General features: G+C 64.0%; 2 protein-coding genes across 4 annotated transcripts in view; one reads left to right on the top strand and one right to left on the bottom strand.

The window, feature by feature from the left end:
* INPP5A (inositol polyphosphate-5-phosphatase A) overlaps positions 1 to 26,096 on the top strand; it is a 157,622-nt gene that overhangs the window by 109,990 nt on the left and 21,536 nt on the right. For all 3 annotated transcript variants that reach the window (XM_077877118.1, XM_077877120.1, XM_077877121.1), the window contains 3 exons: positions 3,335 to 3,387; positions 4,220 to 4,339; positions 14,300 to 14,384. In XM_077877118.1, the coding sequence (XP_077733244.1) occupies positions 3,335 to 3,387; positions 4,220 to 4,339; positions 14,300 to 14,384 (258 nt within the window). The remainder of the gene's footprint in view (positions 1 to 3,334; positions 3,388 to 4,219; positions 4,340 to 14,299; positions 14,385 to 26,096) is intronic.
* Positions 1,929 to 7,948, bottom strand: LOC144300910 (uncharacterized). Its single transcript, XM_077877122.1, has 2 exons — positions 5,433 to 7,948; positions 1,929 to 2,551 (listed from the first exon to the last, which is right to left on the bottom strand). The coding sequence occupies exons 1-2, from the start codon at positions 6,522 to 6,524 to the stop codon at positions 2,345 to 2,347; spliced, it is 1,299 nt and encodes a 432-aa protein (XP_077733248.1). The 5' UTR covers positions 6,525 to 7,948; the 3' UTR covers positions 1,929 to 2,344.

Genomic DNA, 26,096 nt, shown 5'->3' with positions numbered 1-26,096 from the left:
ACAGACGCTCTGTCCGTCCTGCAGGGCAACAGGCCTCCTGGGGGCTCCCGGCTCCCCGGCCCTCAGGCTGTCTCCTGGGCCCCTATACCGCAGCGCGTGGGGGCCCCGCCGCCTGGCCCAGGTCCCGACTCTTCCCTCCACGCCCAGGCCGTGCGGGTGAGAGGCGTGGGGCTGGGGGGCTGGTGCGTGGGTGGGTCCCCACAAAGTCCAGGGCTTGGGCTGTGGTGTCCCGCCTCCTGCACACGTGTCCGGGCAGCCACCCCCGGGGGCCTCCGTCTGAGGCCAGTCCGCCGTCCTCTCTGAGGTGCTGGTGGCTCTGCGGGGGTGACGGCCAGTGGCCGCCTCCCTCCTGTGGGAGAAGTGGGGGGTCCGAGTCCCAGCACCCACGCAGACCTGGCTGCAGGGCGACCACCGTCCATCCGCAGGCAAGGGAAGGTTTTCTAGAAGGAGAGGCGGGGTGTCGCGGGGCAGAGCCCAGTCTCTGCTGGAGAGCAGCGGGGTCACCCTCCCTGTTTGGCTGGACGTGATGTTGCTGCGTTAGAGATGGCGCCTGGTCCCCACGGCCTGGGCACGTGCGCGTGTGGCGAGGGGCCGTGGCGAAACTAAGACAAGGAGACACCTAGTTAGACACCGGTGACGTGTTTCTCGGGTGCCTCAGTGGGGCCCGTGGCGGGGGCTGCAGGGGCGCGTGCCCGCCCGGCGCCAGCCCTGCTCTCGTGCCTCCGAGCCAATCCTTGAGCTGGATTTGCACGCGTTTTGGGGGAGGGAATTATTCTAAGCCTGATTTCTCTTCTTTTATTGCCATCACTTACGGATAATCTAAATGTAATTACCATGATGGAGCCATAATGCAATTCCAAATAATTACAGCCCACTGCATATAAAACTAACAAAACTTTCCCTGCTGATTTATGGGTGCGTTTGGCTCGGCATGAATTTCAAATGCTGCCTCTGGGAGCAGCACTCCAGATAATGTGAGACCATTTTTAAAAAGCAGATTTGTGTAGTCGATCGGGGCCGAGGCGTTTTTTTCCCCTTGCCCGTGGTGAGAAATTGGTTGTTACCATAGATCACGGGGACTGCTCCGAGCTCTTATGAAAGATGGATTAATTTCACTAATGCTCCAAAGCGGGCCTTTCACGGGCAAGGCTGCGTGCCGATAACCTCCCCACAGCCTCCCTTTCTCCGCGCTGATTTATGCCGTCCTTTAGTGGATGAACCGTCCTGCATTTGCCATCCATCTGCTGGCTAAAGGAATCCTATTAACAGGGGGTCTGAGCAGGGACTTAATATTGCAAGGTGAGCGATGTGGCGGTGCCCCCGCCCGCGTGACGTGGTTTCATTCCGTGGCGACAGCCTCTCTGCAGGCGGGGCGGGACCCTGCCACGGCCCCCGCGCCCGCCCACCAGCGGGTCTCAGCAGGAAGATGGGATGAAACGGGCCGGCGGACGTTGGAGGGACCCCACAGCCTGGGACCGAGGCACCAGGTTCCCGGGTGCAGGACAGCTGTGGGCCTGTGTGCGTGTGCATGTAGCACGCGTGTGTGTTTCCACTACAGGGCTGTGAGGGAGGCCCCTCTGGGCGGGCACTCACACCTTCGGGTGATTGGGTGTGTCCCTGGCCGCGGCCTGGCCCGGCGTGGCCCAGGTGACCGACCCCGCTCGGGGCCCGGCAAGGGCCTCAGGGAGAGTCCGGGCCTGGCCCTTCCTTCCGGGAGCCGGTGCTCTCGGCAGCTGACGGTCGGGCCGCGATGCAGCAGCGCTTGCCGTGACCGCGCGCCCGGCCCTCGGGGGCAGGGGGTCTCGGGAAGGACCTGCTGCAGCCCGGCCGCCCGAGGACAGGTCAGGGTGTCACAGGCTGGGGCCCTGCTTTTTCATGCTGTGCGGTTACTCAGAAATGCAGCGTAGACACGTTTGTAATTGTGATGACAAAGTTACTTCAAAAATAGTATATTTTGTGCATTTAGTTAAAATAGGTATTCTGCTAAACTTTTTTTTTTTTTGAGATTTACTTGCAGTGTAGTTAAAAATCTGAAACCTGGTTAAGGATCCTGAAGTTACAGCGATCACAAATCGACGTTGTATAAACAAGTAACACGTTGTGTCCTGTTTCACGTGTGTGTCCTGTTAGTGACGGTAACGCTCCATCATTGTGGACAATTTAAACACCTAGAAAGGTACACACGTGCAGTGTTGAAGGCACACGTACACGTCTACGTATACGGAGAGACCTCAGTTACCACAAAACTGAAAATTGAGAACAATAATTAAATTTTGGTTAATTAGATTAAATTCACAAATGCCTTCCAATTTTAACGGAAGTGAAACCAGTGGTCGTGTTAAATTCAGCTTGGGGTCTCAGCAGCAGGGCTCGGCGCCCGGTGGGGACGCGGACTCTCCTGCTGCGCATCCGTCCCGGGCGTGCTGCTCCTCTGGGCGCGGGGTGGGCCCCCGTCTCCCCCCACACCCGCCTGGGTCCCGTGGGCACAGTCGGGGAGCAGAGGCCCAGGCTCCGGAGCGTGCGTGCCGGCACCTGCAGAGCGTCGGTGGGTCTGTGAGAAGAGGGAAAACACGGCTCAGGGCCGGGAGTGGGTGTTTGGCTCGGCCTGGCGAGGGTGGCGGCGGCGGCGGGGAGGGTGCTGCGCACTGGACACTCGGCAGTGGGGGCTCCAGGGCTGCGGGGCCGCACGCGAGGGGCCTCCAGGGTTGGCACCTGGAGGCCGTGGGGACCTTGAGGACACCCCCAGCAGGGCGTCACCACAGGAACCACCGGCTCCTCAGGGACACGGTTGCCGTGTTGTGGCCCAGCTGGCCACGGCTCCCGTGTGGGACAGCGTGACACTCCCCCGTGCCGGCCGTCATGAGTGCGCTCGACGGGGCGGTCACCGCACTGCTCGGGGGCCCGTGAGTGCCTGGCGGCGAGCAGCCCCCACGGGTGTGGGTGTGGGGACCCCTCTCCGCCCCGGGACCAGCAAGCGGGAGCCTTCTCCCAGCGTCCAGACACAGGCGGCTCTCGGGCTCGCGCGGCAGGGCCTTCGTGGAGGCCGCGGGCAGGCCGTCCTCTGCTCCTCTGCTCGGCGGCGCCTCACCCCTGCCAGCCTGGAGTCGCCGCTGCCTCCCCTCCCGCGTGGCTGAGCGTGGGGCCCGGCCGGCCTTCCGTGGGACGCTCTGCCCTTCCCGGGCGCTCGCTCCGCTTCTTCCTGCAGGAGCCTGTAGCGCTAAGAGGAGCGGTTTGCCTGGCTGGGGAGGCGCCTTGGGTGTCCCCGGGTGTGAGGGAGGCTCCGTCCCCTTCCTCTGTTACGCTCGCTCACTTGTGCGACCCGCTTGTTTTTCAGTGCAAATGGTCGAGAAAAGGCTTCGTCCGGACAAGATGGTGCGTGGCGGACTGGTATGTGTACCTGCTGCTGTTTATCCCCGCTTCGTAAACCTCGGAATGTTTTCCCTGGCTATGGTGCCGCCGGGCGGCGTGGGCACACGTGCCGTCAGAAGCCGCCCTGACGTCAGCGCCCCGGCCGCCCCCACGCTTCGGCCCGCGCTGTTCACGGAGGCTCCGTGTGATGCAGGGTCCCTGAGGCGGTGGGCAGCCCCCCCAGGCCGACCCTCGGGCCTGGTCTCCGACAGCGCGGCCCCACCCCTGCTGCCACAGCTTTCCTAACGAGCTGCCAGGGACCACGGGTCTTAGGGTCCTAGTGCCAGTGGGTCCCGCGAGTGGCCAGCTGAGCGCACACCCGGGCGGGGTGGGGGCACTGGGTGCCTGCGGGGTGGCCCGTCCCGGGTGGGCCCTCAGCCACCCCTGCAGTCGGCACCGTGCCTTCCCCGGGGCCCTCGGGGCGGCTCTCCCTTCCTCCCCTCCTCCCCTCCTCTCCCTCCACTGCCTCCTCCCTCCTCCCTCTCTCCTCTTTTTCTTCTTCCTCCCTCCTCCTGGGGCTCGAGGAAAGTTTCTGCAATCATGTCACATCTTTTCCTTGACAGGAAACAGCCCCTTCTCAGTTGGCGGGACGTATTTAGAGACTGGCCCTGAGGTCGCCTGCACCCCCTCTGACCCGGCAGGGGACGTGCTCTGGGTCGACCCAGGTGGCTGAGGAGGACGGGAGTGGGTGCAGGAGGTGCTCCCCTCTGCGACCCCCGGGCCCCGGCCCCACATCTCCGCAGGGACCTGGGCCACGCCAGGCGCCCCTGCAGCCCCAGCCCTTTGTCACCGTTTCCTTCTCTCTCCGCAGTGCCTTTGACTTGGTCAACATCCATCTTTTTCACGATGCTTCCAATTTGGTTGCTTGGGAGACGAGCCCTTCGGTGTATTCGGGCATCCGACACAAGGCCCTGGGCTACGTGCTGGACAGGTAGGTGCCGGACGTGCCCCCGCCCCTCCTCCAAGGACGCTGGCTCTTTCTCTCTTAACTCACTTACCCTCATGTTTTTTTTCTACTTGCCAAAATACGAAACTTGCCAAAATACAGTGCAATACAAAAATGTTGCCCCAAATCCTGGCCCCCGTGTCACAGCTTGAGCAGACCCTGCCAGACGGACCCGGAGGTGGGTGGGTGGTCTTAGTTTCTCTCCCACGTCGTGGGGAAGGTAAGAGGACGTCCTCAGATGTCAGCTGAAGCGTTACGTGTCGGCCGAGGGCTCAGAGACGCCGTGGCCCGCGCTCTGCTGGCCATAGACGGGCCTCCCGTGGCCCCGGTACCCGCGCCGCTCTGGGTGCTGCTGGGCTCCGGCTCCCCTGGCTTCGCCCACTGCGGCCCGGGCCCTGCCCACCCCGCCCCCACTCTCCCTCCTGCTGGTTTTCAGAGCCTCATACTCTGGACCCGGGAGGCCTGCCAGCTGCCTGTGACCCTGCTGTGTGACCTTCTGCAGGGTCGGGGCTGGCAGGCGTCTGGGCAGGAAAGGCCGCCCCTCGCACCCCGACTGACAGGGTACGTGTGGTCCTGGCCCAGCGTCCCCCTGGGTTTGCAGGTGGATCTCTCGCTTAGGCTCAGCCTGGCAGCCTGCGTCTGTGGGGCTGTCCTCCCTGGACCTCAGACCCACGCCCTCCCCTACCAGCTTCCCCCGCCTGCATGATGCCAGTGACCCACTTGACCTTGCAAGAGCGGTCACTGCTGACAGGGTCTCCCCACATCTGCCCCGGCAATCTCAAATTTCCTGGGGTCCCTGCCACCCCCACCTCTGTGTCTGTGCGAGGGCACGGAGTTACGCATCCGCATAAACATGCCAAGGACTAGACTCTGACCTCTGACCCCTCCTCCTGCACCCAGCACCCCCCCACCCCCGGCCCCCAGCTCAGCCCTGGCCCTGGCCCCGGCCTGCATGGGGCCTCACCTGACACATGCATGGTCCTTCAGGATGGCTCATGGGGCCCAGCAGGGACGTGCTCTGGACAGGGAGCTGGAAGGTGTGGGACAGTGGCCGTCCGTTCACCTCCAGGGACCTTACCTGTCTGGGCACCCTGGTCCTGTTGCCACCTGCCGGCCTGCACAGAGGAGCCACGACTGTGGGACGTGGGGTCTGGTTGCTGCTGCTGCTGGTCCTGCTCGCTGAGGGCCTGGCCTTTAACCCAGGACAGGTTCTGTGTTGGCTGCTCTTTGGGGGTCCTCCCAGACCCAGGCTGGGCGCTCTTGGAGCTGGGCCCCATGCCGACCTGAGGTCCGGGCATGCAGGGTGGGGCCTGGCGCCGCATCCCAGCCGCATCCCAGCGTGCCGGCCCATGACCGCCCGCGGCGGGGCTCCCCGCCCCTGGCTCTCTCCCGGGCCCACTCTGGAGGGCCCCCAACGTGCCGGCCTCAGCAGTGCCGTGTCTATGCCGTGAGAATGCCGGCACCACCCAGGCAAGTTGAAACACTCGGGCGGGCACTGACCTGCCGGCGCCTGGCCGTCTAGTCGCAGAAGCGAAAACGACAGGGACGTGCAGGTGCGTCCGGTGCAGGGGAGCAGCGCTCTGGCGGGGGGCTCGGCACAAAGGGGCCGGGGGCTGCTCCCTGCTCCAGACCGCTTGCCTGCGGTGCTGTGGGTGCAACAGTGAGCCCCGGCCCGGGAGCCAGGCTGGTCCAGGCACAGCCATGTGTGGCCCTCCTGGCCCGACGGGCTCTGTGTTGGCTGCACCCACGCGCCGGGACCTCCCGCGGCGTCTGGGGGCCGAGACATATCCCCGAACAATCTGGTCCTGGGGCCTGTAGTCAGGTTGTCACCGGGCTCTGCCGTTAAATGTGTCATTGCCCCAGACCGCCGTTCCTCTAGGGCCTCCGGGAAAGCAGGCTTTGGGTTTCGGGGCACTTTTTTGCGACTTTGCATTCCCATGAATCGCTTCTGTGGGGAGCTCAGCCAGCCGCAGATCCGGACCTCCGGCGTGCAGGGCCGGGCCGCCCGGCACAAAGGGCAGCTCTGTAGCCGCGGTGAATAACGGGCCCTCCTTTCATCGGGGCGGCTAACCTTTTGGCAGCCACCAGCAGACTGCATTCTGCTCTGCCGATTGGGAAGACAATGCCACGCTGGCCCTTTGAATGGACGCTGCCACCAACAGTGCCCCATTCACGGCGTTGGGAACCTCTGGGAGCATTGTCCGCCGCGCTCTGTGGGGACGCGGGGAGACGGCAAGGAGGCTCCTGAGAGGGGCGCCTGCCTTTCCCGGCGTCGTCTCCCCGTGGCGTCGGCCGGGCAGAGGTGGCACAGCAGCCTGGCGCCCCGGCCCCCAGCGCCGGGGGTGGGAAGCCTGGGTGGAAACTGAGAGGCACCTGGTGCTGCCTGTGCAACTTCTCTGTAAATCTCAGTTTATTCCAAACTAAAAACTTACCTTAACAAAACTGAAGAGACAAACTCTTCGGAAGTGTGTAACCCCCGAGCCGTGCCAGCCGTGGGCGCCAGGGAGCACTCGTGCAGGATGTGGCCCTTGGGCCGACGCTGGCCGCAGCCTGGGACTCCTGGGAAGGAATCCCGTCGAGACTTCCGAGGGTGACCCTGTGTTAACAAAGCGCAGCCCGTGGGGTCCTCTGGGCTTTATTACAAATAATCATCTCCGTGTTTTTTGTGCAGTTCACAAATGTTTTGCTTTTAACCTCAAGAGACGTTAGAGGCGACGACCCCTGGTTAACAGGGAGTGCGGGTCTGGGAGGCCTGTGTGCACCCTGGGGCCCGTCCTCCCCGGAGCGCCTCACCTCCATGCCGCCCTGGGGACGGGTCGGTGCGCCTCCCGCCCACACGGGCGAGCACTTGGGGAGCGTCCTGGGGTGGAAGAGGAGCAGACCTCGGAGCACCGTCCTCCCTGAGCTGCCAGCGCCAGAACTTCCTGACGTCTCCCCAAGCTTTCGGCCGTGAAATGAGATTTTTTTCCACAAGTGACAGGGCTCTTCTGTCTCCCCTTTGAAACGTGGCCTGGCCTAGTTCAACAGAACATTCTACATTACAACTGTGAAATCTTGGCATGAAGCGCCCCGTTGTCCCCCCATTATTTTCTCAGAAATACAGTCCATTGTCCCGGCGCTCAAGTTAATTTGATCAACATTGGGACATTTAACTTTTATGTCCAGGCAAAAGAGCTGTTTCATGCTCATTTTGGGCATTCAAAGGAAATGATTGCCAGAAAAATAATGTTGCTCGGAACAATTGGGAGCAATTAGTTTCCCAGGGAGAGGCGACGTGATGCGCCCCGCCGCCCCGCTCCCTTTGTGGCCTCCCGGGCGGCCATCACTCAGCTGTCAGCTGCTCAAAGACCCCTCCAACCTAAACGTTTCTCTTCAGGCCGTTCCCAGAACTCGCTTGGCTGTTCAGCGGGCAGAAGAAAAGCCGCTGCGTCTCCAGGCAAAGGCGAGCACGGCTAAAGACCTGGGTCATTCGGGACACCCCCTCCGCGTGGCCAGGCGCAGAGCTGCCTCCTGCGACCTGGTTCCCTGCTCCGAGTGCCCAGGGAGGCCTGGAGCCTGGAGGCCGCGGTGGCCGCTGTCGCGTGGGCGTGACGCGGCGTGGAGCCAGGCTGCAGGGCCCAGCGCCCTCGACCCCGCCCAGCCCGTAGGCCCTGGGCCGCTGCGTGCTCACGGTGCCGGGTAGGAACACGCCCAGTGAGGACGCGTGAAGTCCAGTTGCAGACCCAGCAGAATGAGCTCAGTGTCCCTTACGTCTCAGTCGCCGTGGTCTGTGATCTGTCCTTTATTTTACTTCACTGAAAACAAATCCCAGCGTCCAGAAGAGCATACAAGACGCCAAGGACAGCGCGCGCCCTGCCCCGGCTCAGCCACCTCTGGTGTCTCCGTGTGGCTCATGCGTCCTCAGCCCTCCTTTCCTGACACTCGTGTGGGTGCCGCCGCCCCTTGTCTGTGTGTCCTGTGCACACCCGTGCAGGCCTTGGCCACACACGTTTGCGCCATGTGCCCCTCCACACGTGGAAGCCTCTGGAAGCACCTCAGCCGCATGTGCCGAGCGTCGCCGGGGGCATTCTGCACGGAGCCTCCATCCAGCTTCCGCTCCGGGACTTGTCACGCACTTGCCGCCTACGCACTCGACCACTACGTTGGCGTTTGGCTTGTTCTCCGTGTTTGCCAACAGGACGACGTCTCGAGCTGCGGCTGGGCATCCTGCGGGCGTCCTTGGCGTGGCTCGCAATTCCCCGTGCTTGCTGCACTTGCTGGTGGCGAAGGCCTCCGAGGCATAGTCGGCTCTCCCAGACTGGCTCTCGTTTGTCCCGACGGACACTCAAGATCTCCTGTGCCGATGGTCTGGTTCGTGGTGGTATCTGAGCGGCTCGAGAGGTGGTTCTCAGCGCAGAAAATGGGTGTGACAATGAGAATCGCTGCAGGAACCTGAGCAGGAGCCCCGCCCGAGGCTCACAGCGAGCGAGCGCCCTGCAGCTCTGCCCCCGGGAGAGGCTGCTGCTGGGGGACAGTGGGCAGGAGGACCAGGGACTTGATCACTGGGAAATCCTGGCGTGAGGGGCCCCGTCGCAGTGGCGGCGAGGACACCGAGGCCCGGGAGGGGGCTGAGGCTCAGGTTGTCTCGTCATCTCAGGCTGCTATGCAGAGTGCCACAGACCCGTGGCTGCAACGACACGCTCACTGCTCGCAGCCTTGAGAGCCTGTGCCAGCTGCCTGGGTCCTGGTGAGGAGCCGCTGCCTGGTGGGCACGCGGCTACCTGGCTGCTGTGTCTGCACGAGGAGGAGAGCATGCTGGTGTCTGCTCCCCAGGGCGCCCCACCCTTCAGACCCCATCTCACCTTCGTCACCCCCAATGCCGTGACTGGCCCATGGCCAACCTCAGGGGCGTCGGGGCCTCGACCTGAGAATCTGGGGGAGGGACACAGACCTGGGCTCAGCAGGGCCTCAGGGTCTCTTGCTAACAGCTGGCTCAGGCTCCAGCTGCTAGGATGAGAGGCAGGTTTTGGAAATGTGGCGATAGTTCCCGGCGGGGGGGGGTGTGGGGGGCAGGAGACAGGTAGCAGGAAAGAGCGGACTTTGTGATTCCAGTATCACCAGTGAGAGCGCGAGTTGTGCTGTGGCTGCTCCAGCCGATCCCATGCCTGCGACAGGGATCGTGGGCCACCTGGGCCTCCAGCACCAGCGGCTGCCCTCAAACCAGGGACATGCTGATGCCTACAGCCGGCTCTCTGAGGGCTACCTGCCGTACCTGCCATGGCTCCCTGGGGCCGAGCCACGGAGCTCCCCACCTTGGGGCCCTCGGGTGCCATGGCCTCAGTCCACTAGGCCCGCCAGATGCCCTGGCCTGGGAGGGCTGGTCAGCAGCCGTCACTGTGCCCCTTGGGCAGGTGCGTTGTTGGGGCATTGCCTGACACCAAAGGGGCCGTTGAGGCCTGTGGGTGCCCTGACGGTGGCACGGGCCCTTCAAACACCCCCTCATCCATCTGTGAGATCCTCTGTCTGCCTCAGAGCCTTGTACACAAACCTCCGCAGGTTCCCTGGTGCTGGCCTGTGTCCTGTCTGGGCAACTGTCCTCCTGAGAGCTGCTGACCCCATACACACCCCGTACGTGCCCTGTACGTGCCCCACACGTGCCCCACACGTGCCCCACACACGTCCCACATGCCCATGGAGGTTGTGGAAAATCTTTGTCCGTCACTAGAAGGGAAAACAGATTGGTCTGCTCAGTAAGAGCAGCTTAGACGCCTGTGCAGCAAACCGCAGAAGCTCCACCCTGTGTGGGAGCCTCCGGGTGGGTGTTGTGGCTGCTTAGAACCGCGTGAGCAGGGGCTGTGGTCCGTGTGGATCCGGGAATGAGTGCAGATGCTGGTCGCCCCGTGTCCGTGTGTGATCCCTGCGTGTGCCATAGATGAAAGGGGAAAGCCAGGGGAGCGAGCCCGCGGCCTGGACCGACTGGCGCCTGCCTCCTTTCCAGACTGTGCCAGATTCTCGGGGTGACACGAGTCTGTGTGCCCCCCGCGCTGTCGGTGCCACGTGCCTAGAGCCACCAGCCGCGGCACCAGCGTCCGCAGCGGGAGCCCCACTCCCTTGGGACGTCGTCTCCATGCTCGGAGGATGGACGTGGCCTGTTCCTGGGGACTCGCGTGGCCCCTCCTGAGCGGCCTCCGGGACACGGCACATGTCAGCGTGGCTTGTCACGTAATGGAATCGCCTGTCAAAACACGGCGAGACTCTGTTTTCAAGGCCTAAAAAATTGATTTTTATGGCTCTTCTTGTAATTCTCTTTTTGAATTAGGCGCATGATATTGATGTGGGCCTACTTTTTAATCATAATAGCGTCTGACAAGGTAATTAATTTTAAAACAACTTTTTTCTCTTGGTCCAAATGGCACTCTATTGAAATTAAAAGTGAGCGCGGGAGGGCAGCGGCCTGGCACTCAGGTGATTGCCTCCGCCCTGACAGCCCCTCCGTCTTGCCGCGACCTTTGGAGGCGGGGGAGGGGGGAGGGGAGGGAGGGCGGGGGGGAGGGGAGGGGAGGGGGTTACGAATGAGCGCGGGCCCTGACGTCTCCGGTTCTAAGGAGAGCTTGGGAGGACCCGCGGGTCCCCGGGGCGGGGCGGAGGGCAGGGGCGGGGCGGGGCGGGCCGCGGGACGCTGGAGGCCGGACGCCCCTGCGCTTCCTGAAGCCCGTCCCGTCCCGTCGGGGGTCGGACCTGGACGCGGTCGGCGTCGCGGGGGCGGACTGAGCGCTGCCCTGCGAGCGGCCTCGGGGTCGGGCCGGGCTCCCCGTGGCTCCCGGGGGCGGGAACGGGCGGGAACGGGCGCGAACGCCCTCCCCTCGGCGGCCGGCACCTGCGCGGCGGGCGTCGTTCCCCGGAGCCCCGCCCCGCCCCCGGGCCTCGCCCCGCCCCGTCCCCGAAGCCCCGCCCCGCCCCCGGCCTCGCCCCGCCCCCGTCCCCGAAGCCCCGCCCCGCCCCCGGCCTCGCCCCGCCCCGTCCCCGAAGCCCCGCCCCCCGGAGCCCCGCCCCGCCCCCTCGCCGGAAGCGAGGCCTCGGGTCGGGGCTCTTTGACCTCGAGGTGTCGCGGCTGCGGCCCGCGGTGCCCCCCAACGGGCGCGAGCCGAGCCGGGGCGTCGCTGTGGTTTCGTTTTTCTCAAAAATATCTGAAAAGAGAGTGAAGAGAAGCGCACTCGAGAGGCGTGAGGCCGCGCGGAGGACGTGGGCGGCCCGGCCCGTGACCCCGGGGACCTGCTCCTGCGCCGGCGGGACCTGCCTGCGGTGGTCGCTGGTCGCTGGTCGCTGGTCGGGGAGCCGCGGGCCGCCGCTGGGCCCGCCCGCCACGGACGCCTGCCCCGCCACAGCCTGGGACGGGCCCGCGGGACGCCCCGGCCCACCTGCGCCTGCGGGCGGCGCCCGCCCCGCCCCGCCGCACCCGCCCTGCCCGCAGCACCTGCACCACCTGCACCACCTGCACCGCCTGCACCGCCTGCACCGCCTGCACCGCCTGCACCGCCCGCACCGCCCGCCGCGTGCCAGCCTCTGGGCCGAGGCGCCCTCCCTCCTGCAGGCTCCCGGCCGCCTCCTTCCCCGGCCGTGCTGCGGGCCTGGACCCCCGCGTGTCCTGCTGCCCACGCTCGAGGGGCCTCCCCAGGCGCCTGCATGGGCCCCCACGGGCTTGGTTTCTGAGGATGTTTAGCGGCAGAAGCAGCCGAGGCCTCCTGAGGGCGGGAGAGGACGGCGGGGAGGCCGGTCCTGGCCCCTCAGCGCCCGCCGCTCCTCCCAGGAGCGCTACGTCCTGGGCAGGAAGGGGGCCCGCTGGCTGCACCCTCGGGGTCTCTTGAGTATGGCCTTTTGTCTTCAAATGTGTGCATAAGTGGAAAGTTACTCCAATTAGAAGGGAAAACAGGATGTTTTGTGCAACACAACTAGATGATACGGCGATTAAGATGGGAGCAGGGGGATCCCTGGGGGGCTCAGTGGTTCGGTGCCTGCCTTCGGCCCAGGGCCTGATCCTGGAGACCCGGGATCAAGTCCCGCATCAGGCTCCCCGCATGGGGCCTGCTTCTCCCTCTGCCTGTGTCTCTGCCCCCCCCCCCCATGTCTATCATAAATGAATAAATCTTTTGAAAAAAAAAAAAGATGGGAGCAGAACACGAAGGTAGCTGAGCTGGTCTTAGAGGAATCGTCAGCGGGAAGGGCGTCTGTGTGGAAAGTCGCATTGATTGCAGGCGTGCGGGGCAGGGCCTGGGGCCACATGATTTGGGGAATTCTGTGCTCCATGAAGTGACGGAAGAGGATTGAACGTTTAACAAACAGCAGTCGATCGATGGGCGGGAAAATCGATACCTGAGATCCCGACTTCACACTGTGATTCCAGACAAATTAAAGGCCAACTGGAGAGGGAAGAAGGGGAGCCCTGCCCGGCCTGGGGTGGGCAGGCCTCCTGGACAGGACGCACAACCAGGGGCCTGCTCGCCACCCCCAAGGGGGCAGACCCTCAGTTGCAGCTGGAGGCCCCGTGAACATCCCAGAGACCAGCCAGGGACCGAGGGTGGGTTCTCACCAATTCCCTGGAGGCTCCTGGGATTCAAACAGAAACTGGAGAGAATCTGAAAGGAAAAACAGAAATAAGAACAGAAGACACACATTCCACAGGTACCTGACCAGGCAGCGTCCTTGCGAGGCCCAGGGGATCAGGGCACAGACTCCAGCACAAGCACAGCTCGTTTCCAGGGACAGGATGGGTCGATGGTGTCAACAAATTCACTGTGCACCATCAGGGGTCTGGAACCCACCAGGATGCCAGGACCCCACATGCCCTGCCGCCCTCCAGTGCTAGGAGGGCAGCAGCCACGGCCTGCGGAGACCCTGTGACCCAGGAGAACGCTGCAGAGCCAGGCGGCGGCACATGGTCCTGTGCCTGGTCCCTTCTGTTTCCCAAGCTAATGCATCGAGTGAGGAGGTCACGGTGGCAAGTGGTGCCCGAGGCAGGGGGACGCGGAGCCCCAGCATGACGTCCGGCTGGCCCAGGCACTGCTGGCAGCGGAGAGGCGTTGCTAGAGGGAGTTTCCGAGTTAACATGGCAGAAACTGTGCCCCTGGCCTCTGCCTGCCTGACGACATCGGATTTTCAGGCCCACAGCCCCGCCCCAGCGAGTGCGTGAGTGGAGCCACGGCCGGGCAGCGTTGCGGGGGCCTTGCTCCCTGCCCGTCCCTCCCTCCAAGCCAGGCGCCCTGCTCCACTGCTCGTCCAGTTGGCGATGCTGCGCACTCTGCTTTCCCGCCGGAAGTAAGCGACGCTCTGCTCTGCGTCAGGAGTGAACAGTGGTGGTCGGTGGTGGTGGTCGGTGGTCGTTATCGCTGCTGCTGCTCGCTGGGGACGCGCAGAGGGAGCAGTCTTCGTGTGGCCGTGAGGGGCCTCCCGGCTGACGCCGTGGCTGTCGCACACTTGCTGTGTGTGTGTTTCTGGAAAGCGAGGAAGTGGACTGTGGTCGACTTAAAATAGGTGAAAAAATTGTTTCCGAGCGAGCAGTGCCACACTTTTTTTAAAAAGATGCAGTTGCTGTGCTTTACACGTTTGAAACCTGGAAATGGGGATGATGTGTGAACACTTCCATAGCGAGCACAAGCGTGCGACCCGCCTGGGAGGAGCCGTGGAGGTGCCGGGCGGGAGGCCCCGGCCCGCGTCCTTCCCCCGAGTCCCTGGCCCCGGCCTTCACTGCTCCCCACGCCAGCTGCCCTTCCCACCAGATGCAGTTTCCACGTGTGAGGATGCGCTGGCAGCACACGCGTGTCGGTGCAGAGGGAGCTGCGCTTGTCTGCTGGGCACGCGGCATGGTCCCCGTGCCATTTGGGAGTGCGCGGGAGGGCGTGCGAGGGGCGCGTGGCCGAGAGAGCGGCTGGCCTGGCGTGGCGGTAACGTGGTGTCCTTCTCTCCTCCCAGAATCATCGACCAGCGATTCGAGAAAGTGTCCTACTTTGTGTTTGGCGATTTCAACTTCCGGCTGGACTCCAAGTCCGTAGTGGAGGTAGGCACCTGCTCCCCGCCTCGTGGGGGGCCTTGGCCCAGGTCGGGTCTTCGCGGGAGCTGCCGAGGCGGGTGCGCCCCCCGCAGGCAAGCTCAGCCCCGCCGCGCTCACTGCTAGTATATAAAGCAAACGTTCCCAATAAAGATGTTTTACTGTTGAAGGGGGGCCGTTGCTGGACACAGAAATGGACGGGGTCCTGCAGGCCTCCGCAGCTGCTGTCCCCCGGGACACGGCATCCTGCCGCAGAGGTTCTGTCCTCAGCTGTAGAGCCTTGGAGACACCGCTGGGGACGGGGCGGGGCCAGTGGCAGGCCCATCGCTTCCCGTTGCCCACGCTGTAAACCAGTCCTTCTCTTCCACTTAAAAACTCACAGGTGCCGCTCTATCCGGGGGCTTGGAGGCCGTGTCCCGTGTCCCCAGGTACACCCACAGGGCCCCTGGCGGGATGCCCGGTGGACAGGTGCAGATAGAAAGCCTCAGCCCTGCCTGGTCCCAGCCGCGTGACCTCGAGTGTCACCTCCGCAGTCGGGAGGGGAGGCTGTGGCTCTGGCTCGGGGCCAAGGTTCCGGCGTGCGCCCCGGCAGCAGTGACCGCAGCCCCACACCCGCTGCAGCAGAGGGGAGACCCACCCCCCGCCACCGCACCTGCCCAGGAGGCCGACAGCCCACCCCAGGCCAGCCTTCGGGGCCTGCCCAGAGTGCAGCGCCCCCCGGGTGAACACATGGGGGCCTCCAGGCGATCACCTTCCCTCCAGGTCCCCTGCACAGACGCAGCCACACGGTGGTCGTCCGTTCTCTGAGACGCCGTTCTGTAAAGTCAGGGCTGCCCGTCGTTCCACAGAGATGACGAATGTATTGAAATTCTCTTCTTTGTGATTAATGTGACGGCACCCCGCGGGGCGGGCCCACAGAGCTACCTGTGGACACACCCGGACATCACCGAGTGCTGGGAGGGTGTGCGGCCCTGGCGCTGCAGGACGCCAGCTGCCGGACTCGACTGCTCTGGGCGGACGCACGGATGCCTTTCCCCTGCCCCGTGGCCTCAGCAGCGTGGGGCCCCTGCACACAGGTGGTCACCGGCGGGAGGAGCCGTCTTGTGAACTGGGGGCAGCTCCCGAGAGCGGACACGTTCTCATCGAGATCTCTGCAGACCTTCATGAATCTTCAGGCTGCACGTGGCCTGGAACGTTCCAGATCAGTGAGCACCAACATCTGACAGGCTGCCTGCTTTAATGACAGCCTCCCCCCACTTCCTGCAGGAAATAAAGGAGGCTCTTCCCTCTGATGACGTTGCCGTCAAAACTGCCTGACGCAGGGAAGCATTATTTGAAATGCTATTTTCGGGGTGGGGCTCCGTCAGTAGCTGATTTTCAAAAGTGGAACCGCCCATGCCTGCTGCCCGTGGGGCCTGTGGGGTCCTCATCTACTGTCGGCTGGGCTGGCCCTGGGGCCCCAGTAGCTCAGGGTCCTGCCCCCCCCCCGCCCTGAGGCAGTGGACTGAGGCGCAGCCGCACTGAGCAGACGCAGGGAGGTCAGCTGCCTGCACTTCTGGAGCGCTGATGGGGAGAAGCTCCGGTCCCGTGTCCTGTGTGCCTGTGACGCCAGGTGCAAAGTCCTGGGGGGAATCAGCCTGCACGTGTGGGGCTCCCCCTTTCAAGGAGCTCGGTTAACGCTGAATGTTTTTACGTGTGCCCCCAGGTCCTTGTTGACTGCTCTGCTGGGAAGCCCCACGGCGATGGTGTTGGGAGGTACCAGGGGCCTGTAGGTGCCTGGACGTCCTGGGACCCGAGGCCTGAACCACAGGGGGCCGAGAGCAGGGACACCCAGGACTCACAGTGGGGAGACGGACAGGGAGGGTGCAGGGCGGCCTCAGAAGGTCACAGGGGTCATGGGGCTCATTGGTGGCCCCAGTGCACCTCTAGCTTATTGTCATCATGTGGCCTGTCCCAACCTCTGTCCTCACCGTCCCCTCGGGGGGACCCCAGCCACTGGCCTTGGAGCCCGTCCCAAATCCAGCCTGGTTTAATCTCGAGGTCCTTAACTAATTACACCCACAAAGACCCTACTTCCAAATAAGGTCACGTTCTGAGGTCTGGGTGGACACCAATTTTGAGGGACACTCCTCGGCCCGACAGCGCGGAACAGATCAGCACGCCCGCCTCACTTGATGGACCGAACACTAACGTAGTAAACACGCTTCTTGGGAGAGGTTTACCTAAAAATAAGTTGCACTGAAAAAGAACACACTTCTTTCCTTGGCGGTTAATTTAGTGGCGCTGGTTAAGGTGTCTTCGGTCACCGAATTTTAAAATACCGCGTAAGTACCTCTTTGGGAAAAATCGGAATCTGCTAATGGCCTGGCCTGGGTTTTTAAAAGGGGTTTTAACTGCAAAAACAAGTAACAGAAGTTTTGTGGGAACCCTGAGTGTGTGAGTCCGCCAGAGGCAACCTCGAGCGGTCGGTCGAGGAGGGGCGTCCAGGAGTCCGGCCTCTGCGAATGCAGATTCAGGGCCCCGCGCTCTGAGGGGCCGGCTCTCGCTGGGCCTCTGACCCACTTCACTGCTTCTGATTGTCGTGCAAAGTAACTGTGTGGTGAGGATGTGACGGGAGGGACCGGTGAGCACCGCCGCCGCTTCCTGTCACGGGGAGCTTGTTAGAAATGCTCATCCCTGGGGCCCCGTGGGGAGAAGCACTTTACGTTGAGCCTCGGGCATCGGGCGTCACGTGAAGCACCACGCCCCGGGCCGCGGGCCCCGCAGGTCACACCCAGGCGCCCGCTGGGCCTGCACCGCTGAGCCGGGGCTTCCCCCGGGACGCGGGACGGGGACGCAGCGGCCGGCATCCCCCCGGGCTGACTGCGCCGGGCGGCCCCCTTACAGAACACGCGGGAGGCCGGCCTGCGTCACTAGGCTGGGGGCCGCGGGGTCCTGTGGGCGGCCCGTCTTGGCTGCGCCGCTTCCTGCCGCCTGCCACGTTCCCGAGTTCGTCTCCTGTCTTTGCAGCGGCAGGTGTCAGGAGGGACCCCGGGTCACCCCCGGGAGGTCAGAGCTAGTGCTTTGTTTTCAGCGGCCTGCACGGGTGGGTCCGTCTCACAGACGCCGTGGGCAGGTTGGATACTCTGATCTTGCTCAGTTTCCAGCCACTGCTCCAGAGCTGGTGTCTCTTCCCCGTTTGTCCAGCGAGTGTTTCCTGCGTGGGGCCTGCTCCACACCCCTGGGTGGACGCAGAGCCCAGCCCCCCGTGGCGATGACCTGGCTGCCGGGAGAGCCGTGGGGGTGCATCTGCCCAGCGAGTGGGACGGCCCCAGGCCCTGGGCGGCCTGTGGGCCGAGTCCTGCACCTTGTCTGCCCTTCCTGCTGGGCTTCAGTCCATTCTGTGACCCCCAGAGTCTGAAAAGCAACCTGAGAGCAGAGTCCGCCAGGGCGTCTGTGCTTCCCGCCACCCTGTTCCAGAAGCACGTGCCTTCCGCAGGAGAGCCCTATTCCAGAGGCATCCGTGTCTGGACCGTCGTGTCAGCTCGGGGCCAGCAGGGCATGTTTGGGAATGGGTCTCCTGTAGGCGAGGCCTGGCTGGGAGCTGTGGGGTCCTGTTGGGGTCTCAGGTGTCCTCCAGGGGTGTCAGTGAGATCGGCAGTGTAGACAGGGCAGAGGTGCGGCCCCAGGCAGGCTGCCGGGTGTGCGCACCCAGGAGGAGGGGCCTGGATGAGCACAGGCGTCCTCTGCCCACCTACCAGCTCAGAGTGCTTTCTGCACGTCTGCTGTGCCGCGGAGGTGAGTGGGGGACTGGCCTCTCCTTCCAAACCATAGCAGGGCCCAGGAAGGACACGGGTCAGAGGGAAGCCCGGAGGGGCTTGACCCACGCTGCCCACAGCGGCCTTGGCCTGAGCCTGGCACTGTCCCTCCTCCTCCTCCCGGGGTGGACAGGCGGACGGTCAGCAGGGACCCCTCTTACAACAGCCATTTGTGGACACCCAGATTCAGTGCTTGTGAACGGGGTCCTGGGGTGGGAGAAGGCCATGCGGCCTCGGCCCTGGCTCTGGAGGAGGTCTGAGCCCTCAGCTCAGGCACAGGGGCCCATGCGTATTTTCAGATGGCCCGAGGTCAGCGCGGCTGGGGAGCAGGAGCGCCCTGGACGGTGCACGGCTGTGAGTGTTCCGGAGGCCTAGGGAGGCGTCGGGGGTGGGGATGCCCCTCCTGCCAGAGCGTGCAGAGTCCGTCCGTCCGCTGGGCAGGGCTCTTCCTCTGGAATGTGCCCTTCGAAGCCGACGCTGGCCTTGGCGTGGACTCCGCAGCCGATCGCGCACCTGGAGCGGCAAGGTCAGCCTCCTGGGCCCGGGACGAGGGCGCTCCTCGCTGTCCTCCTGGGCGCCGCTGTCGCATACACTGGCCGGAGTCATCAGAGGTTAATTAAATCTGCCTCCGAAACAATGAGGGGCCAGTGAGCAGCTTGCGGCCCCCGTGAAGTACAGGCAGCGATTGTCCCTCCCGCGGGGGAGGCGGGGGGGGGGGGGGCGGCAGGCCCCTAGCTCTGGGCTGCGAAATCTTGCCATTTGCATGGTGGGAAGGGAACAGGGTCCCCGGAGTGCAGCGTGAGAGGACCCCGCCCCCCAGGACTCAGCAGATTCCCATCTCCGAGGCGACCCCTGCAGCGAGCTCGCAGGGCACGACTGAGGAGACTGGGCTCTGCCGAAGCCGTAGTTAAAACACGAGTCAGACACGACCGTCACGTGCCCTCCGAGGGGTCGTGCGTCATGAAGCTGGTTATTAACGCAGCCTCCAGCTCAGCCCTGCTGGCGGCATCGCTCAGAGGGTATGTTTTATGCCTTGCGCAGTGGCAACTGGCAGCTGGGGCGCTCAGCTGGCCGCAGTGACAAAGAGTGACAGCAGTGCCAGGCGCTCCCGTCTCTGCGAGGCCCGGCCGCGCGTCCACCTGCCGTCCTTCATCCCTGACAGTGATGGTGATGGATGTGTTTTTGGAGGCTGGCGGCTGTTTTGAAAACCAGTTGCCAGTCACTGACACGTGTGCGTGCGCTCAGGTGCCAGGTGGGCCTGTGGGGACGCGGGCCCCACGAGGACCCTTCGGGGAGGGGCACCCCCAGGCTAACAGCATGGCCTTGGAAGGGGCGGGAGAGAAGCACAGCAGTGCGCCCCCCGCCCCTCGACAGCACCGAGGACCACAGCCAACGAGAGTGGTGCGGCCGGCGGCCCGAGCCCTGTCCCCCGACGCAGACCTTCCCGTGGGTGCTCCGGCGTCCCGGGGAGGCGCTCCCGCTCGGCCTGGGGGGCCCTGTCACAGCCGGTGCCAGCTCCCCAGGACCCCTCCAGGGCCGCCTGCCGGGAGAGTCGCTGTGCCCCGCCCCCGAGTGCCGGTGGAGTGCTGGCTTGCAGTTGGTCTCCGCTTAGCTTGCTGATCTCAGCCCCAGCCGCGCCCCTGCACCCCAGAGCCTCGGCCGCTGACACGGTGCCCACGTGAGCCCCCAGGAGCGGGTCGGTGTCTGCCACGGCTGTGGCCGCCCGGTGCCCAGGAGACGCCACAGGGATACATCTGGAGAAAGCCTCGTTGGGAATGGCGCCTCCGGGACGGTGGGGGCTTCAGTGTGCCGCCCGCCCCGTCCCCTCCCTGGGTCGCTGGCAAACGCTAGTGCTCCCGAGGGTGTCTCCTCTGAGTTAGGAGCGTAGACCGGGCTGCGGGGCCCGCGGCCTCCTCGGCTCCGGGCATCACTTGTGTCGGCAGTGGCTGAGCCGGGAGCCTGTGCGGGGGGCGGTAGCCGCATCACTCAGCTTACTCGTGTGGCCTTTTAAGGTCTTGTTTTTTTTTTTCTACGATTTTACTTATTTACTCATTAGAGACACAGAGAGACTGAGGCAGGGACACAGGCAGAGGGAGGAGCAGGCTCCACACAGGGAGCCCGACGTGGGACTCCATCCCAGGACCCAGGGGGCACGCCCGGGGCTGAAGGTGGCGCTAACCACTGAGTCACCCGGGCTGCCCTAAGGTCTTGTTTTAAAACAGCAGGTTTACTCATTTAAATCGTTAAATTTATTTAATGAGTGTTTCAGAAAAAAAGACCTTTGATCTGTTTTGTTGTGGGGCCTGTGGCGTTAAACTACGATGTTAAACTTATGACCATTCTGGGTGTCACGTTGAGGGGATTTTCTCCCAGAAGGTTCGTCTTACAAATTAGCTCATATTTCCAGCGGGTAGATTGATGTCACAATAATTATTCCCGTGATCATACAAAAAAGACTTTCCCCGTCAGTGGCCTCCTGTTGTGGGAACTTGATTTTCTGACTTGTGGTCAGGCCCGTGCTCCCGGATCTCTCACACCTTGTTCTGCGCGTCCTGCTCGGTGGTGCTTTGACACTGCTTTGCTCCTGCTCCGGGTCAGCACAGCCCATGGGGACGTCAGCCAGCCGGGCTGGTGGGAGGAGGTGCCCCGGCCCCCGCTCCTCCCAGGTTGAGCCTGGCGTGTCCGTGGAAGCCCGGGGCTCTCGAGACCACACCCGGAGCACGTCCCGTGTCCCCAGCCGGGAGCCGTCCTGGCCTGAGAAGAGCCCACTCGGCTCCCTTCCAGAACGCCGGCTGAGTGGTCCACGCGGGCTCACAGGCACCGTGGGGCTGGCCCAGGGCACCCGCGCGTGGGCGCTGCTGCCGCTTCCTTGGCACCCGCCCTCGTGGCCGGGCTGGTCGGGAGTCGGCCGAGCCGTCCTGGGAGAGGAGATGAAAGGGTCTTTATGGGGTGTTGTTGTTCTGGATGAACAGTGCACAGTCTGAAACAGAGAGGGGGAAGGTGCCTTCGCCGCTGACATAAGCCCCATAACGGCGCCTCCTCAGGACCCGCCAGCAGCTCCCCGTGTCCCCGGGCGCAGTGGCGGGGCCCTCGCTCCCGTGGCGTCAGCACGTTGGGGTCCTCAGAGGCGGTGTTTCCCCAACAGTAAGGGGCCTCTTTGCTGCTGGGAGTGCAGGGGTTTGGTGGGAAAACCTTTGAAAGAGCTCGCTGGAGGGTCTTCGGGAAGTCCGCGTGCACGGGACGGGGACCGTTTGGGATGGTTCCTTTCCCGGGGGAGGACGAGCCCCGAGCTGCTCTCCCCTGGAAGCTGCCTTCCGGCCCCATCCGGGACTGTTCTGTGTGTCCGTGCAGACCTGATCCTACAACCCCAGGGGTCAGCTCCAGGACATGGCCGTCCACGGCCCCAGGCCTGCCGCCCTCCCCTGCTACCACAGCCCTCGCTGCCCCCCGGGAGCCGTGCACCTGTGCGAGGAGGCGTGCACGTGCGTGCAGGTGCCAGTGTGTGTGTACACGAGTGGTGCGCAGCGTATGCACCTGTGTGTGCATCAAACACACGTGCTGCCCGTGTGCACGTGTGTGCACAGACGTGACCTGAACCCACGCCGTGTAGACGCGCGTACATCTGCTGTCCGTGTACACGGTTGTGCTCACGTGGTACAGGGAAGGAGCTGAGACGTCCGCCAGAATTCATGCCGCTGTCCCAGGCCGGGCGTGCACGGTGTGTCCTTGCTGTTCGGGGCGGCAGGCCTCCCGGGCTTGTGCGGCAGCCACGTCCCCGGGGCTGAGCCCCCTCCGCTGCAGGTGCCCCTCGGCCACCCCGGCTGTGGGGCAGCATGAGCCCGCCCCCAGGGGGACGGAGAAGTGGACGGTCGGCGGCTGAGGCGCCCTTTCCCAGCACTGTCCCCCGGATGCTCAGGCTACCAGGGACCCAGGCGTCTTACACCCACCGGTTTCCATTCTGGAACCTTCAGCAAAGTGATGGGCTGGTGGCTCTCCATTATAGCCCTTGCGTGTGTTCAGGACTCGGGGTCATGCCCCGCGGTGGCCCTGCTCCCCTCTTTGTGGCGGAGGCCCGCTCATCACAGCGGCCCCACCTCCCACGCTCCGCTCTGTATGGGCTGGGGCACCCACCCCCCTGCTCCCCAACAGCTGGCCTGAGGCCTGGCTGCTTCCGTCTACCGTGCGCTCCTCAGGGTGGCTTTGCTGCCATTTTGTCGTAGCTGTTTGTCAGGAAGGTCCCAGAGGGTGGCCCCTCGGCCCACGGCTGGTCCCGGGGAGCACTGGCCCCCGTCGGATGGCTCTGGGGTCCCAGGCGGGCTGGAGAGCCCTCGGCCCAAAGGAGGCGCCTCCCTGGGACTGACGCCCTCGGCCTCGGCCGGGCGCACCACTTCCTTGGCCCCTCTGGAGACGTTGCTTTAAGGCCCATTTCTTCCACAAGCTTTTCCTGCGGCTTTTCTGGAGCATCTGCGGCTGAAATTAGGCTGGAGCATTCCTTTGTTTCCGATTTCACGCTCTCAGAGGGCCTGCTTGTCGTGTGCGGAGCTGTCAGGGGATGAAAGCCTGCGGCAGGGTCCCGCTTCCCCGGCAAGGCGTGAGCGATGGGGGAAATGTGTCTTCAAGCCCACCCACCAGTTCACGGGCGCCAGGCCTCGAGCGAGGAGGGGCGCGTCCTCCGGAGTCCCTGGGCACGCGGCAGGGGCAGGGCTCAGGGCTTCTCCCTCCTCCTCCTTCATCCTCCTCCTCTCTCCTTCACCCTCCCCCTCCTCCCTCCCCCTCCTTCATGCTCCTCTCTCCTTCACCCTCCTCCCTCCCCTCCTCCCCCTTCTTCCCTCCTCTTCCTCCCCCTTCTTCCCTCCTCTTCCTCCCCCCTCCTCCCCCTTCTTCCTTCCTCTTCCTCCCCCCTCCTCCCCCTTCTTCCTTCCTCCTCCCTCCCCTCCTCCTCTCTCCATCCTCCTCCCTCCTCCTCCTTCTGTCCTTGGGTGTTGACATCTGAGAAGTGCCAGCCGCACACTTCTCTTAACCATCAGATGTCCTCTGCAGAGGGGTTCTTCCCTTCCTGTCTGTTGCTGGGAGCAGGAAAGCCGGGTGAGCGCTCACCTCGGGAGCCTCGCCCACAAGCTGCCTGGCGCGACAGGTGAGGGCGCCCACCCGTGCAGGGCGCTGCGGGCTCTCCCTCCGGGACTCTCCCTCCGGTGCCGCCTCCGGGGATCTCAGTTTAAAAACAAAAGAAAGCGTGTGTGGTGGCTGGTGTGTGATTCCTCGAGGATCCCCTCCGGTGCTTCCTTCAAAGCTGCCCTACTTGTGTGAACGACACGCGGCCGAGCGGGCTCCGGGGCTCCACCGGTTGTTTCCGTGGGCCTCGCGGAGGGAAGGAAAGCAGAGGCCGCCGTGCGCTTCCTGCACGTTCAGCAGTCTGCGGACACCTGGCCCCAACTGGTTTCCATCCCTGACGGGCATCAGGATCCACCTTGGGCCCCCCCACCCCGTGTCGCCACAGAAGACGGATAGTGACCCCGGGACAGTGGCCCTGCTCACCCTCCAGGAAGCTCCACTCCCGGCCAGACAGGGAGCCTGGGGGAGGTGGGCTACTTCTTGGCCTGAGGGAGACTAGACCGCTGCCCGCTCCCACTGGGACCCCTCCTGACTCTGGGGCGGTTGGGGGGGGACCAAACGCGGGTTCCCAGGCCACATGGGGCCTTGCCGACAGGAGGACTAGCCTCTTGTGCTCAGCAGGTTTAAATTCAAAATATGCTTGCAATATATGCGTTGCTTCCTGCATTTTCTGGAATGGAGGGAAACAGGACAGTGGAGAGCCAGCAAGGAGCCTGCCCCCGAGGAGGGAAGGACCCACTACACCCCTGGGGAACGGGGGGGCACGCCCGCGGGCACGCACCCCCTCCACCCCCTCCACTGCCCACATCCTGGGCCGGGCTGCTTCCTGGGACACTGCCTCCCACCACAGGCGCCAGGCTGAAGACCCCACACCCGGCGGCCCCCCAGGCCCTCCCCAGCTCTCCGACTGCCTGTCCCTGGAGCCCCCACATGACTGCTCCGCTGTCGCTGCCCCGTTCTTCCTCCGGGCGCTCTGTTACGGGGTCGCCGTGGTCCCACTCGACACCCCCGTGACCAGCGGCTCTCGGCCCTCTCACCTGCCCGGGCTGTGCTTGGTGCTTTGGAAACTCCTGGAGAGCGTCAGCCCCTGCCAGAGGCACCGGGCTGCGGGCGCTGGGCGCAAAGCCGCGCAGAGACCACGACGGCAGCTGACGGCAAAGGCGGGGGAGCCGGGTTCCCCTGCCGCCTCTGCAGGTGGATCCGCAGCACGGGGTCCGGCTCTCATCCGCAGGTTAGCAAGGGACTGATTTAAACAAGACCTTCAGGCTGTGCTTCGGGCTGCCTCACCTCGTTCCTGTCCCTCGTGGAGTTTTTGGAATTTACGTTTAGAGGTTTCTGCTTGTGTGCCTCTTGCCTACACGGACTGAAGCCTGCCCTGCGGGACGTCGGGACAGACTTGTAACGGACACATCCCTTGCGAGGCTGCCCCCCGTCAGGCTTGGCTCCGTAAGTCAGGGCCTTCCTGAGGTGCCCCTTGCGGCACCGCGGGCATCCTGGGAGCCAAGAGCTCCTCACCCCTGGGGCTCTGTCATGCGGCCCGTGTGCACTCTGGGGGGCCTGAGCTGCACCCGTTCACCATCCGTGCTGCTGCGGAGCACGGGGTCCTTCCTCTGCAGCACCGGATACGGAGTGGACTCCACAAGGCCCAGCTGTATGGGTCCAGAGCTGTTGCCTGGGTTCGTGTTTGGGGCCGTGGGGGAGCATCAGTGGCAGTTGAATGGGGGCATTTGGGACAGGTTAATTTAGCTCCTGGGGTGGGCAGGGCACGCGTGCCCCTCTGTGCCCCTCTGAGCGCTGGTGGCTGAGTGTCAGGTGGGCTGTAAACTTCAGGACTGGGAGAAAACACTGGAAATAGCCCCCTGGGCTGACCCGGGGCCCGGGGGTGCCCTGTCCCGGCCGCCTACTCCAGCAGTTATCCAGACTGCGAAGAAACACAGGAATCTCATTGTCCACACGACAGGTGGACAGGCTTGCTGACAGCGGTCCCGGGAAATTCCAAGACAAAACCCGGGCACTCCGAGTGCCAAGAAGACAAAGTGCGGGGCCGTCCTGTCTGGTGCCCCTTCGTGTGGCAGCTGATCATGAAATAAATCTTAGATGGCGCTTAAAAAACAGCATTTTGGGTATTTTTTTTCCTCCTTTCAAAAGAAAAATCCCTTCGGTAAGTAGGCGAGCGGAAAGGCCCCGGCCTGCAGGTTTCTGCATGAGTGGTCATGACTGCGGATTGAAAGCGGAGACGAGGCTGAGGCCGGGCTGGCCGGGTCCTGATCACTTCTTTAAAACCTGGTGAATGAGGTGCCTCCGTGGGAGGGTGTGGAGAAAGCAGGCCGAGAGCTGGAGGCGCAGGGTGGCCCCTCTCAGGGCGCCTGGCTGATCAGATGTTTATCCTTTGGGAGCCCGCCCGAAATGGCTAAATAAAGCAATGTTTTTAAAAGTTTCTAGCAGATGCCTTTGGGAGAAGAACCAGGAGTTTCCTGAATCGCGTCCTAGGGTGGCGACAATGGCCGTCTGCCTGCCCCAGCCCTCCCCCATTCACGGAAGCACTTAAGCCACTTAAGCACATTAGCATCTGGATGGAGCCGGACCTCCTCGGACGCTGGGGTGGGCAGGGTGGCCGCGCTCTGCTCCGGATTGTTCCTGCGCTTGTTCTAATCCGCACTGTTTGAAGGCGGCCAGACTGATTTGTGACACATGAGTCCAAAAGCCACTCTGGGGGCTTGACCTGCTTAACTCATTTGTGCTCTGAATGCCAATGGCCTGTCCTGGTCCCACCCTTCTGGGGACAGCGGCCACTGCCTCCCTGCCCCATGCT

This window comes from Canis aureus, chromosome 29 (genome assembly GCF_053574225.1).
Source record: "Canis aureus isolate CA01 chromosome 29, VMU_Caureus_v.1.0, whole genome shotgun sequence".
Taxonomy (NCBI): domain Eukaryota; kingdom Metazoa; phylum Chordata; class Mammalia; order Carnivora; family Canidae; genus Canis; species Canis aureus.
This window is presented reverse-complemented; position numbering and strand designations above follow the sequence as displayed.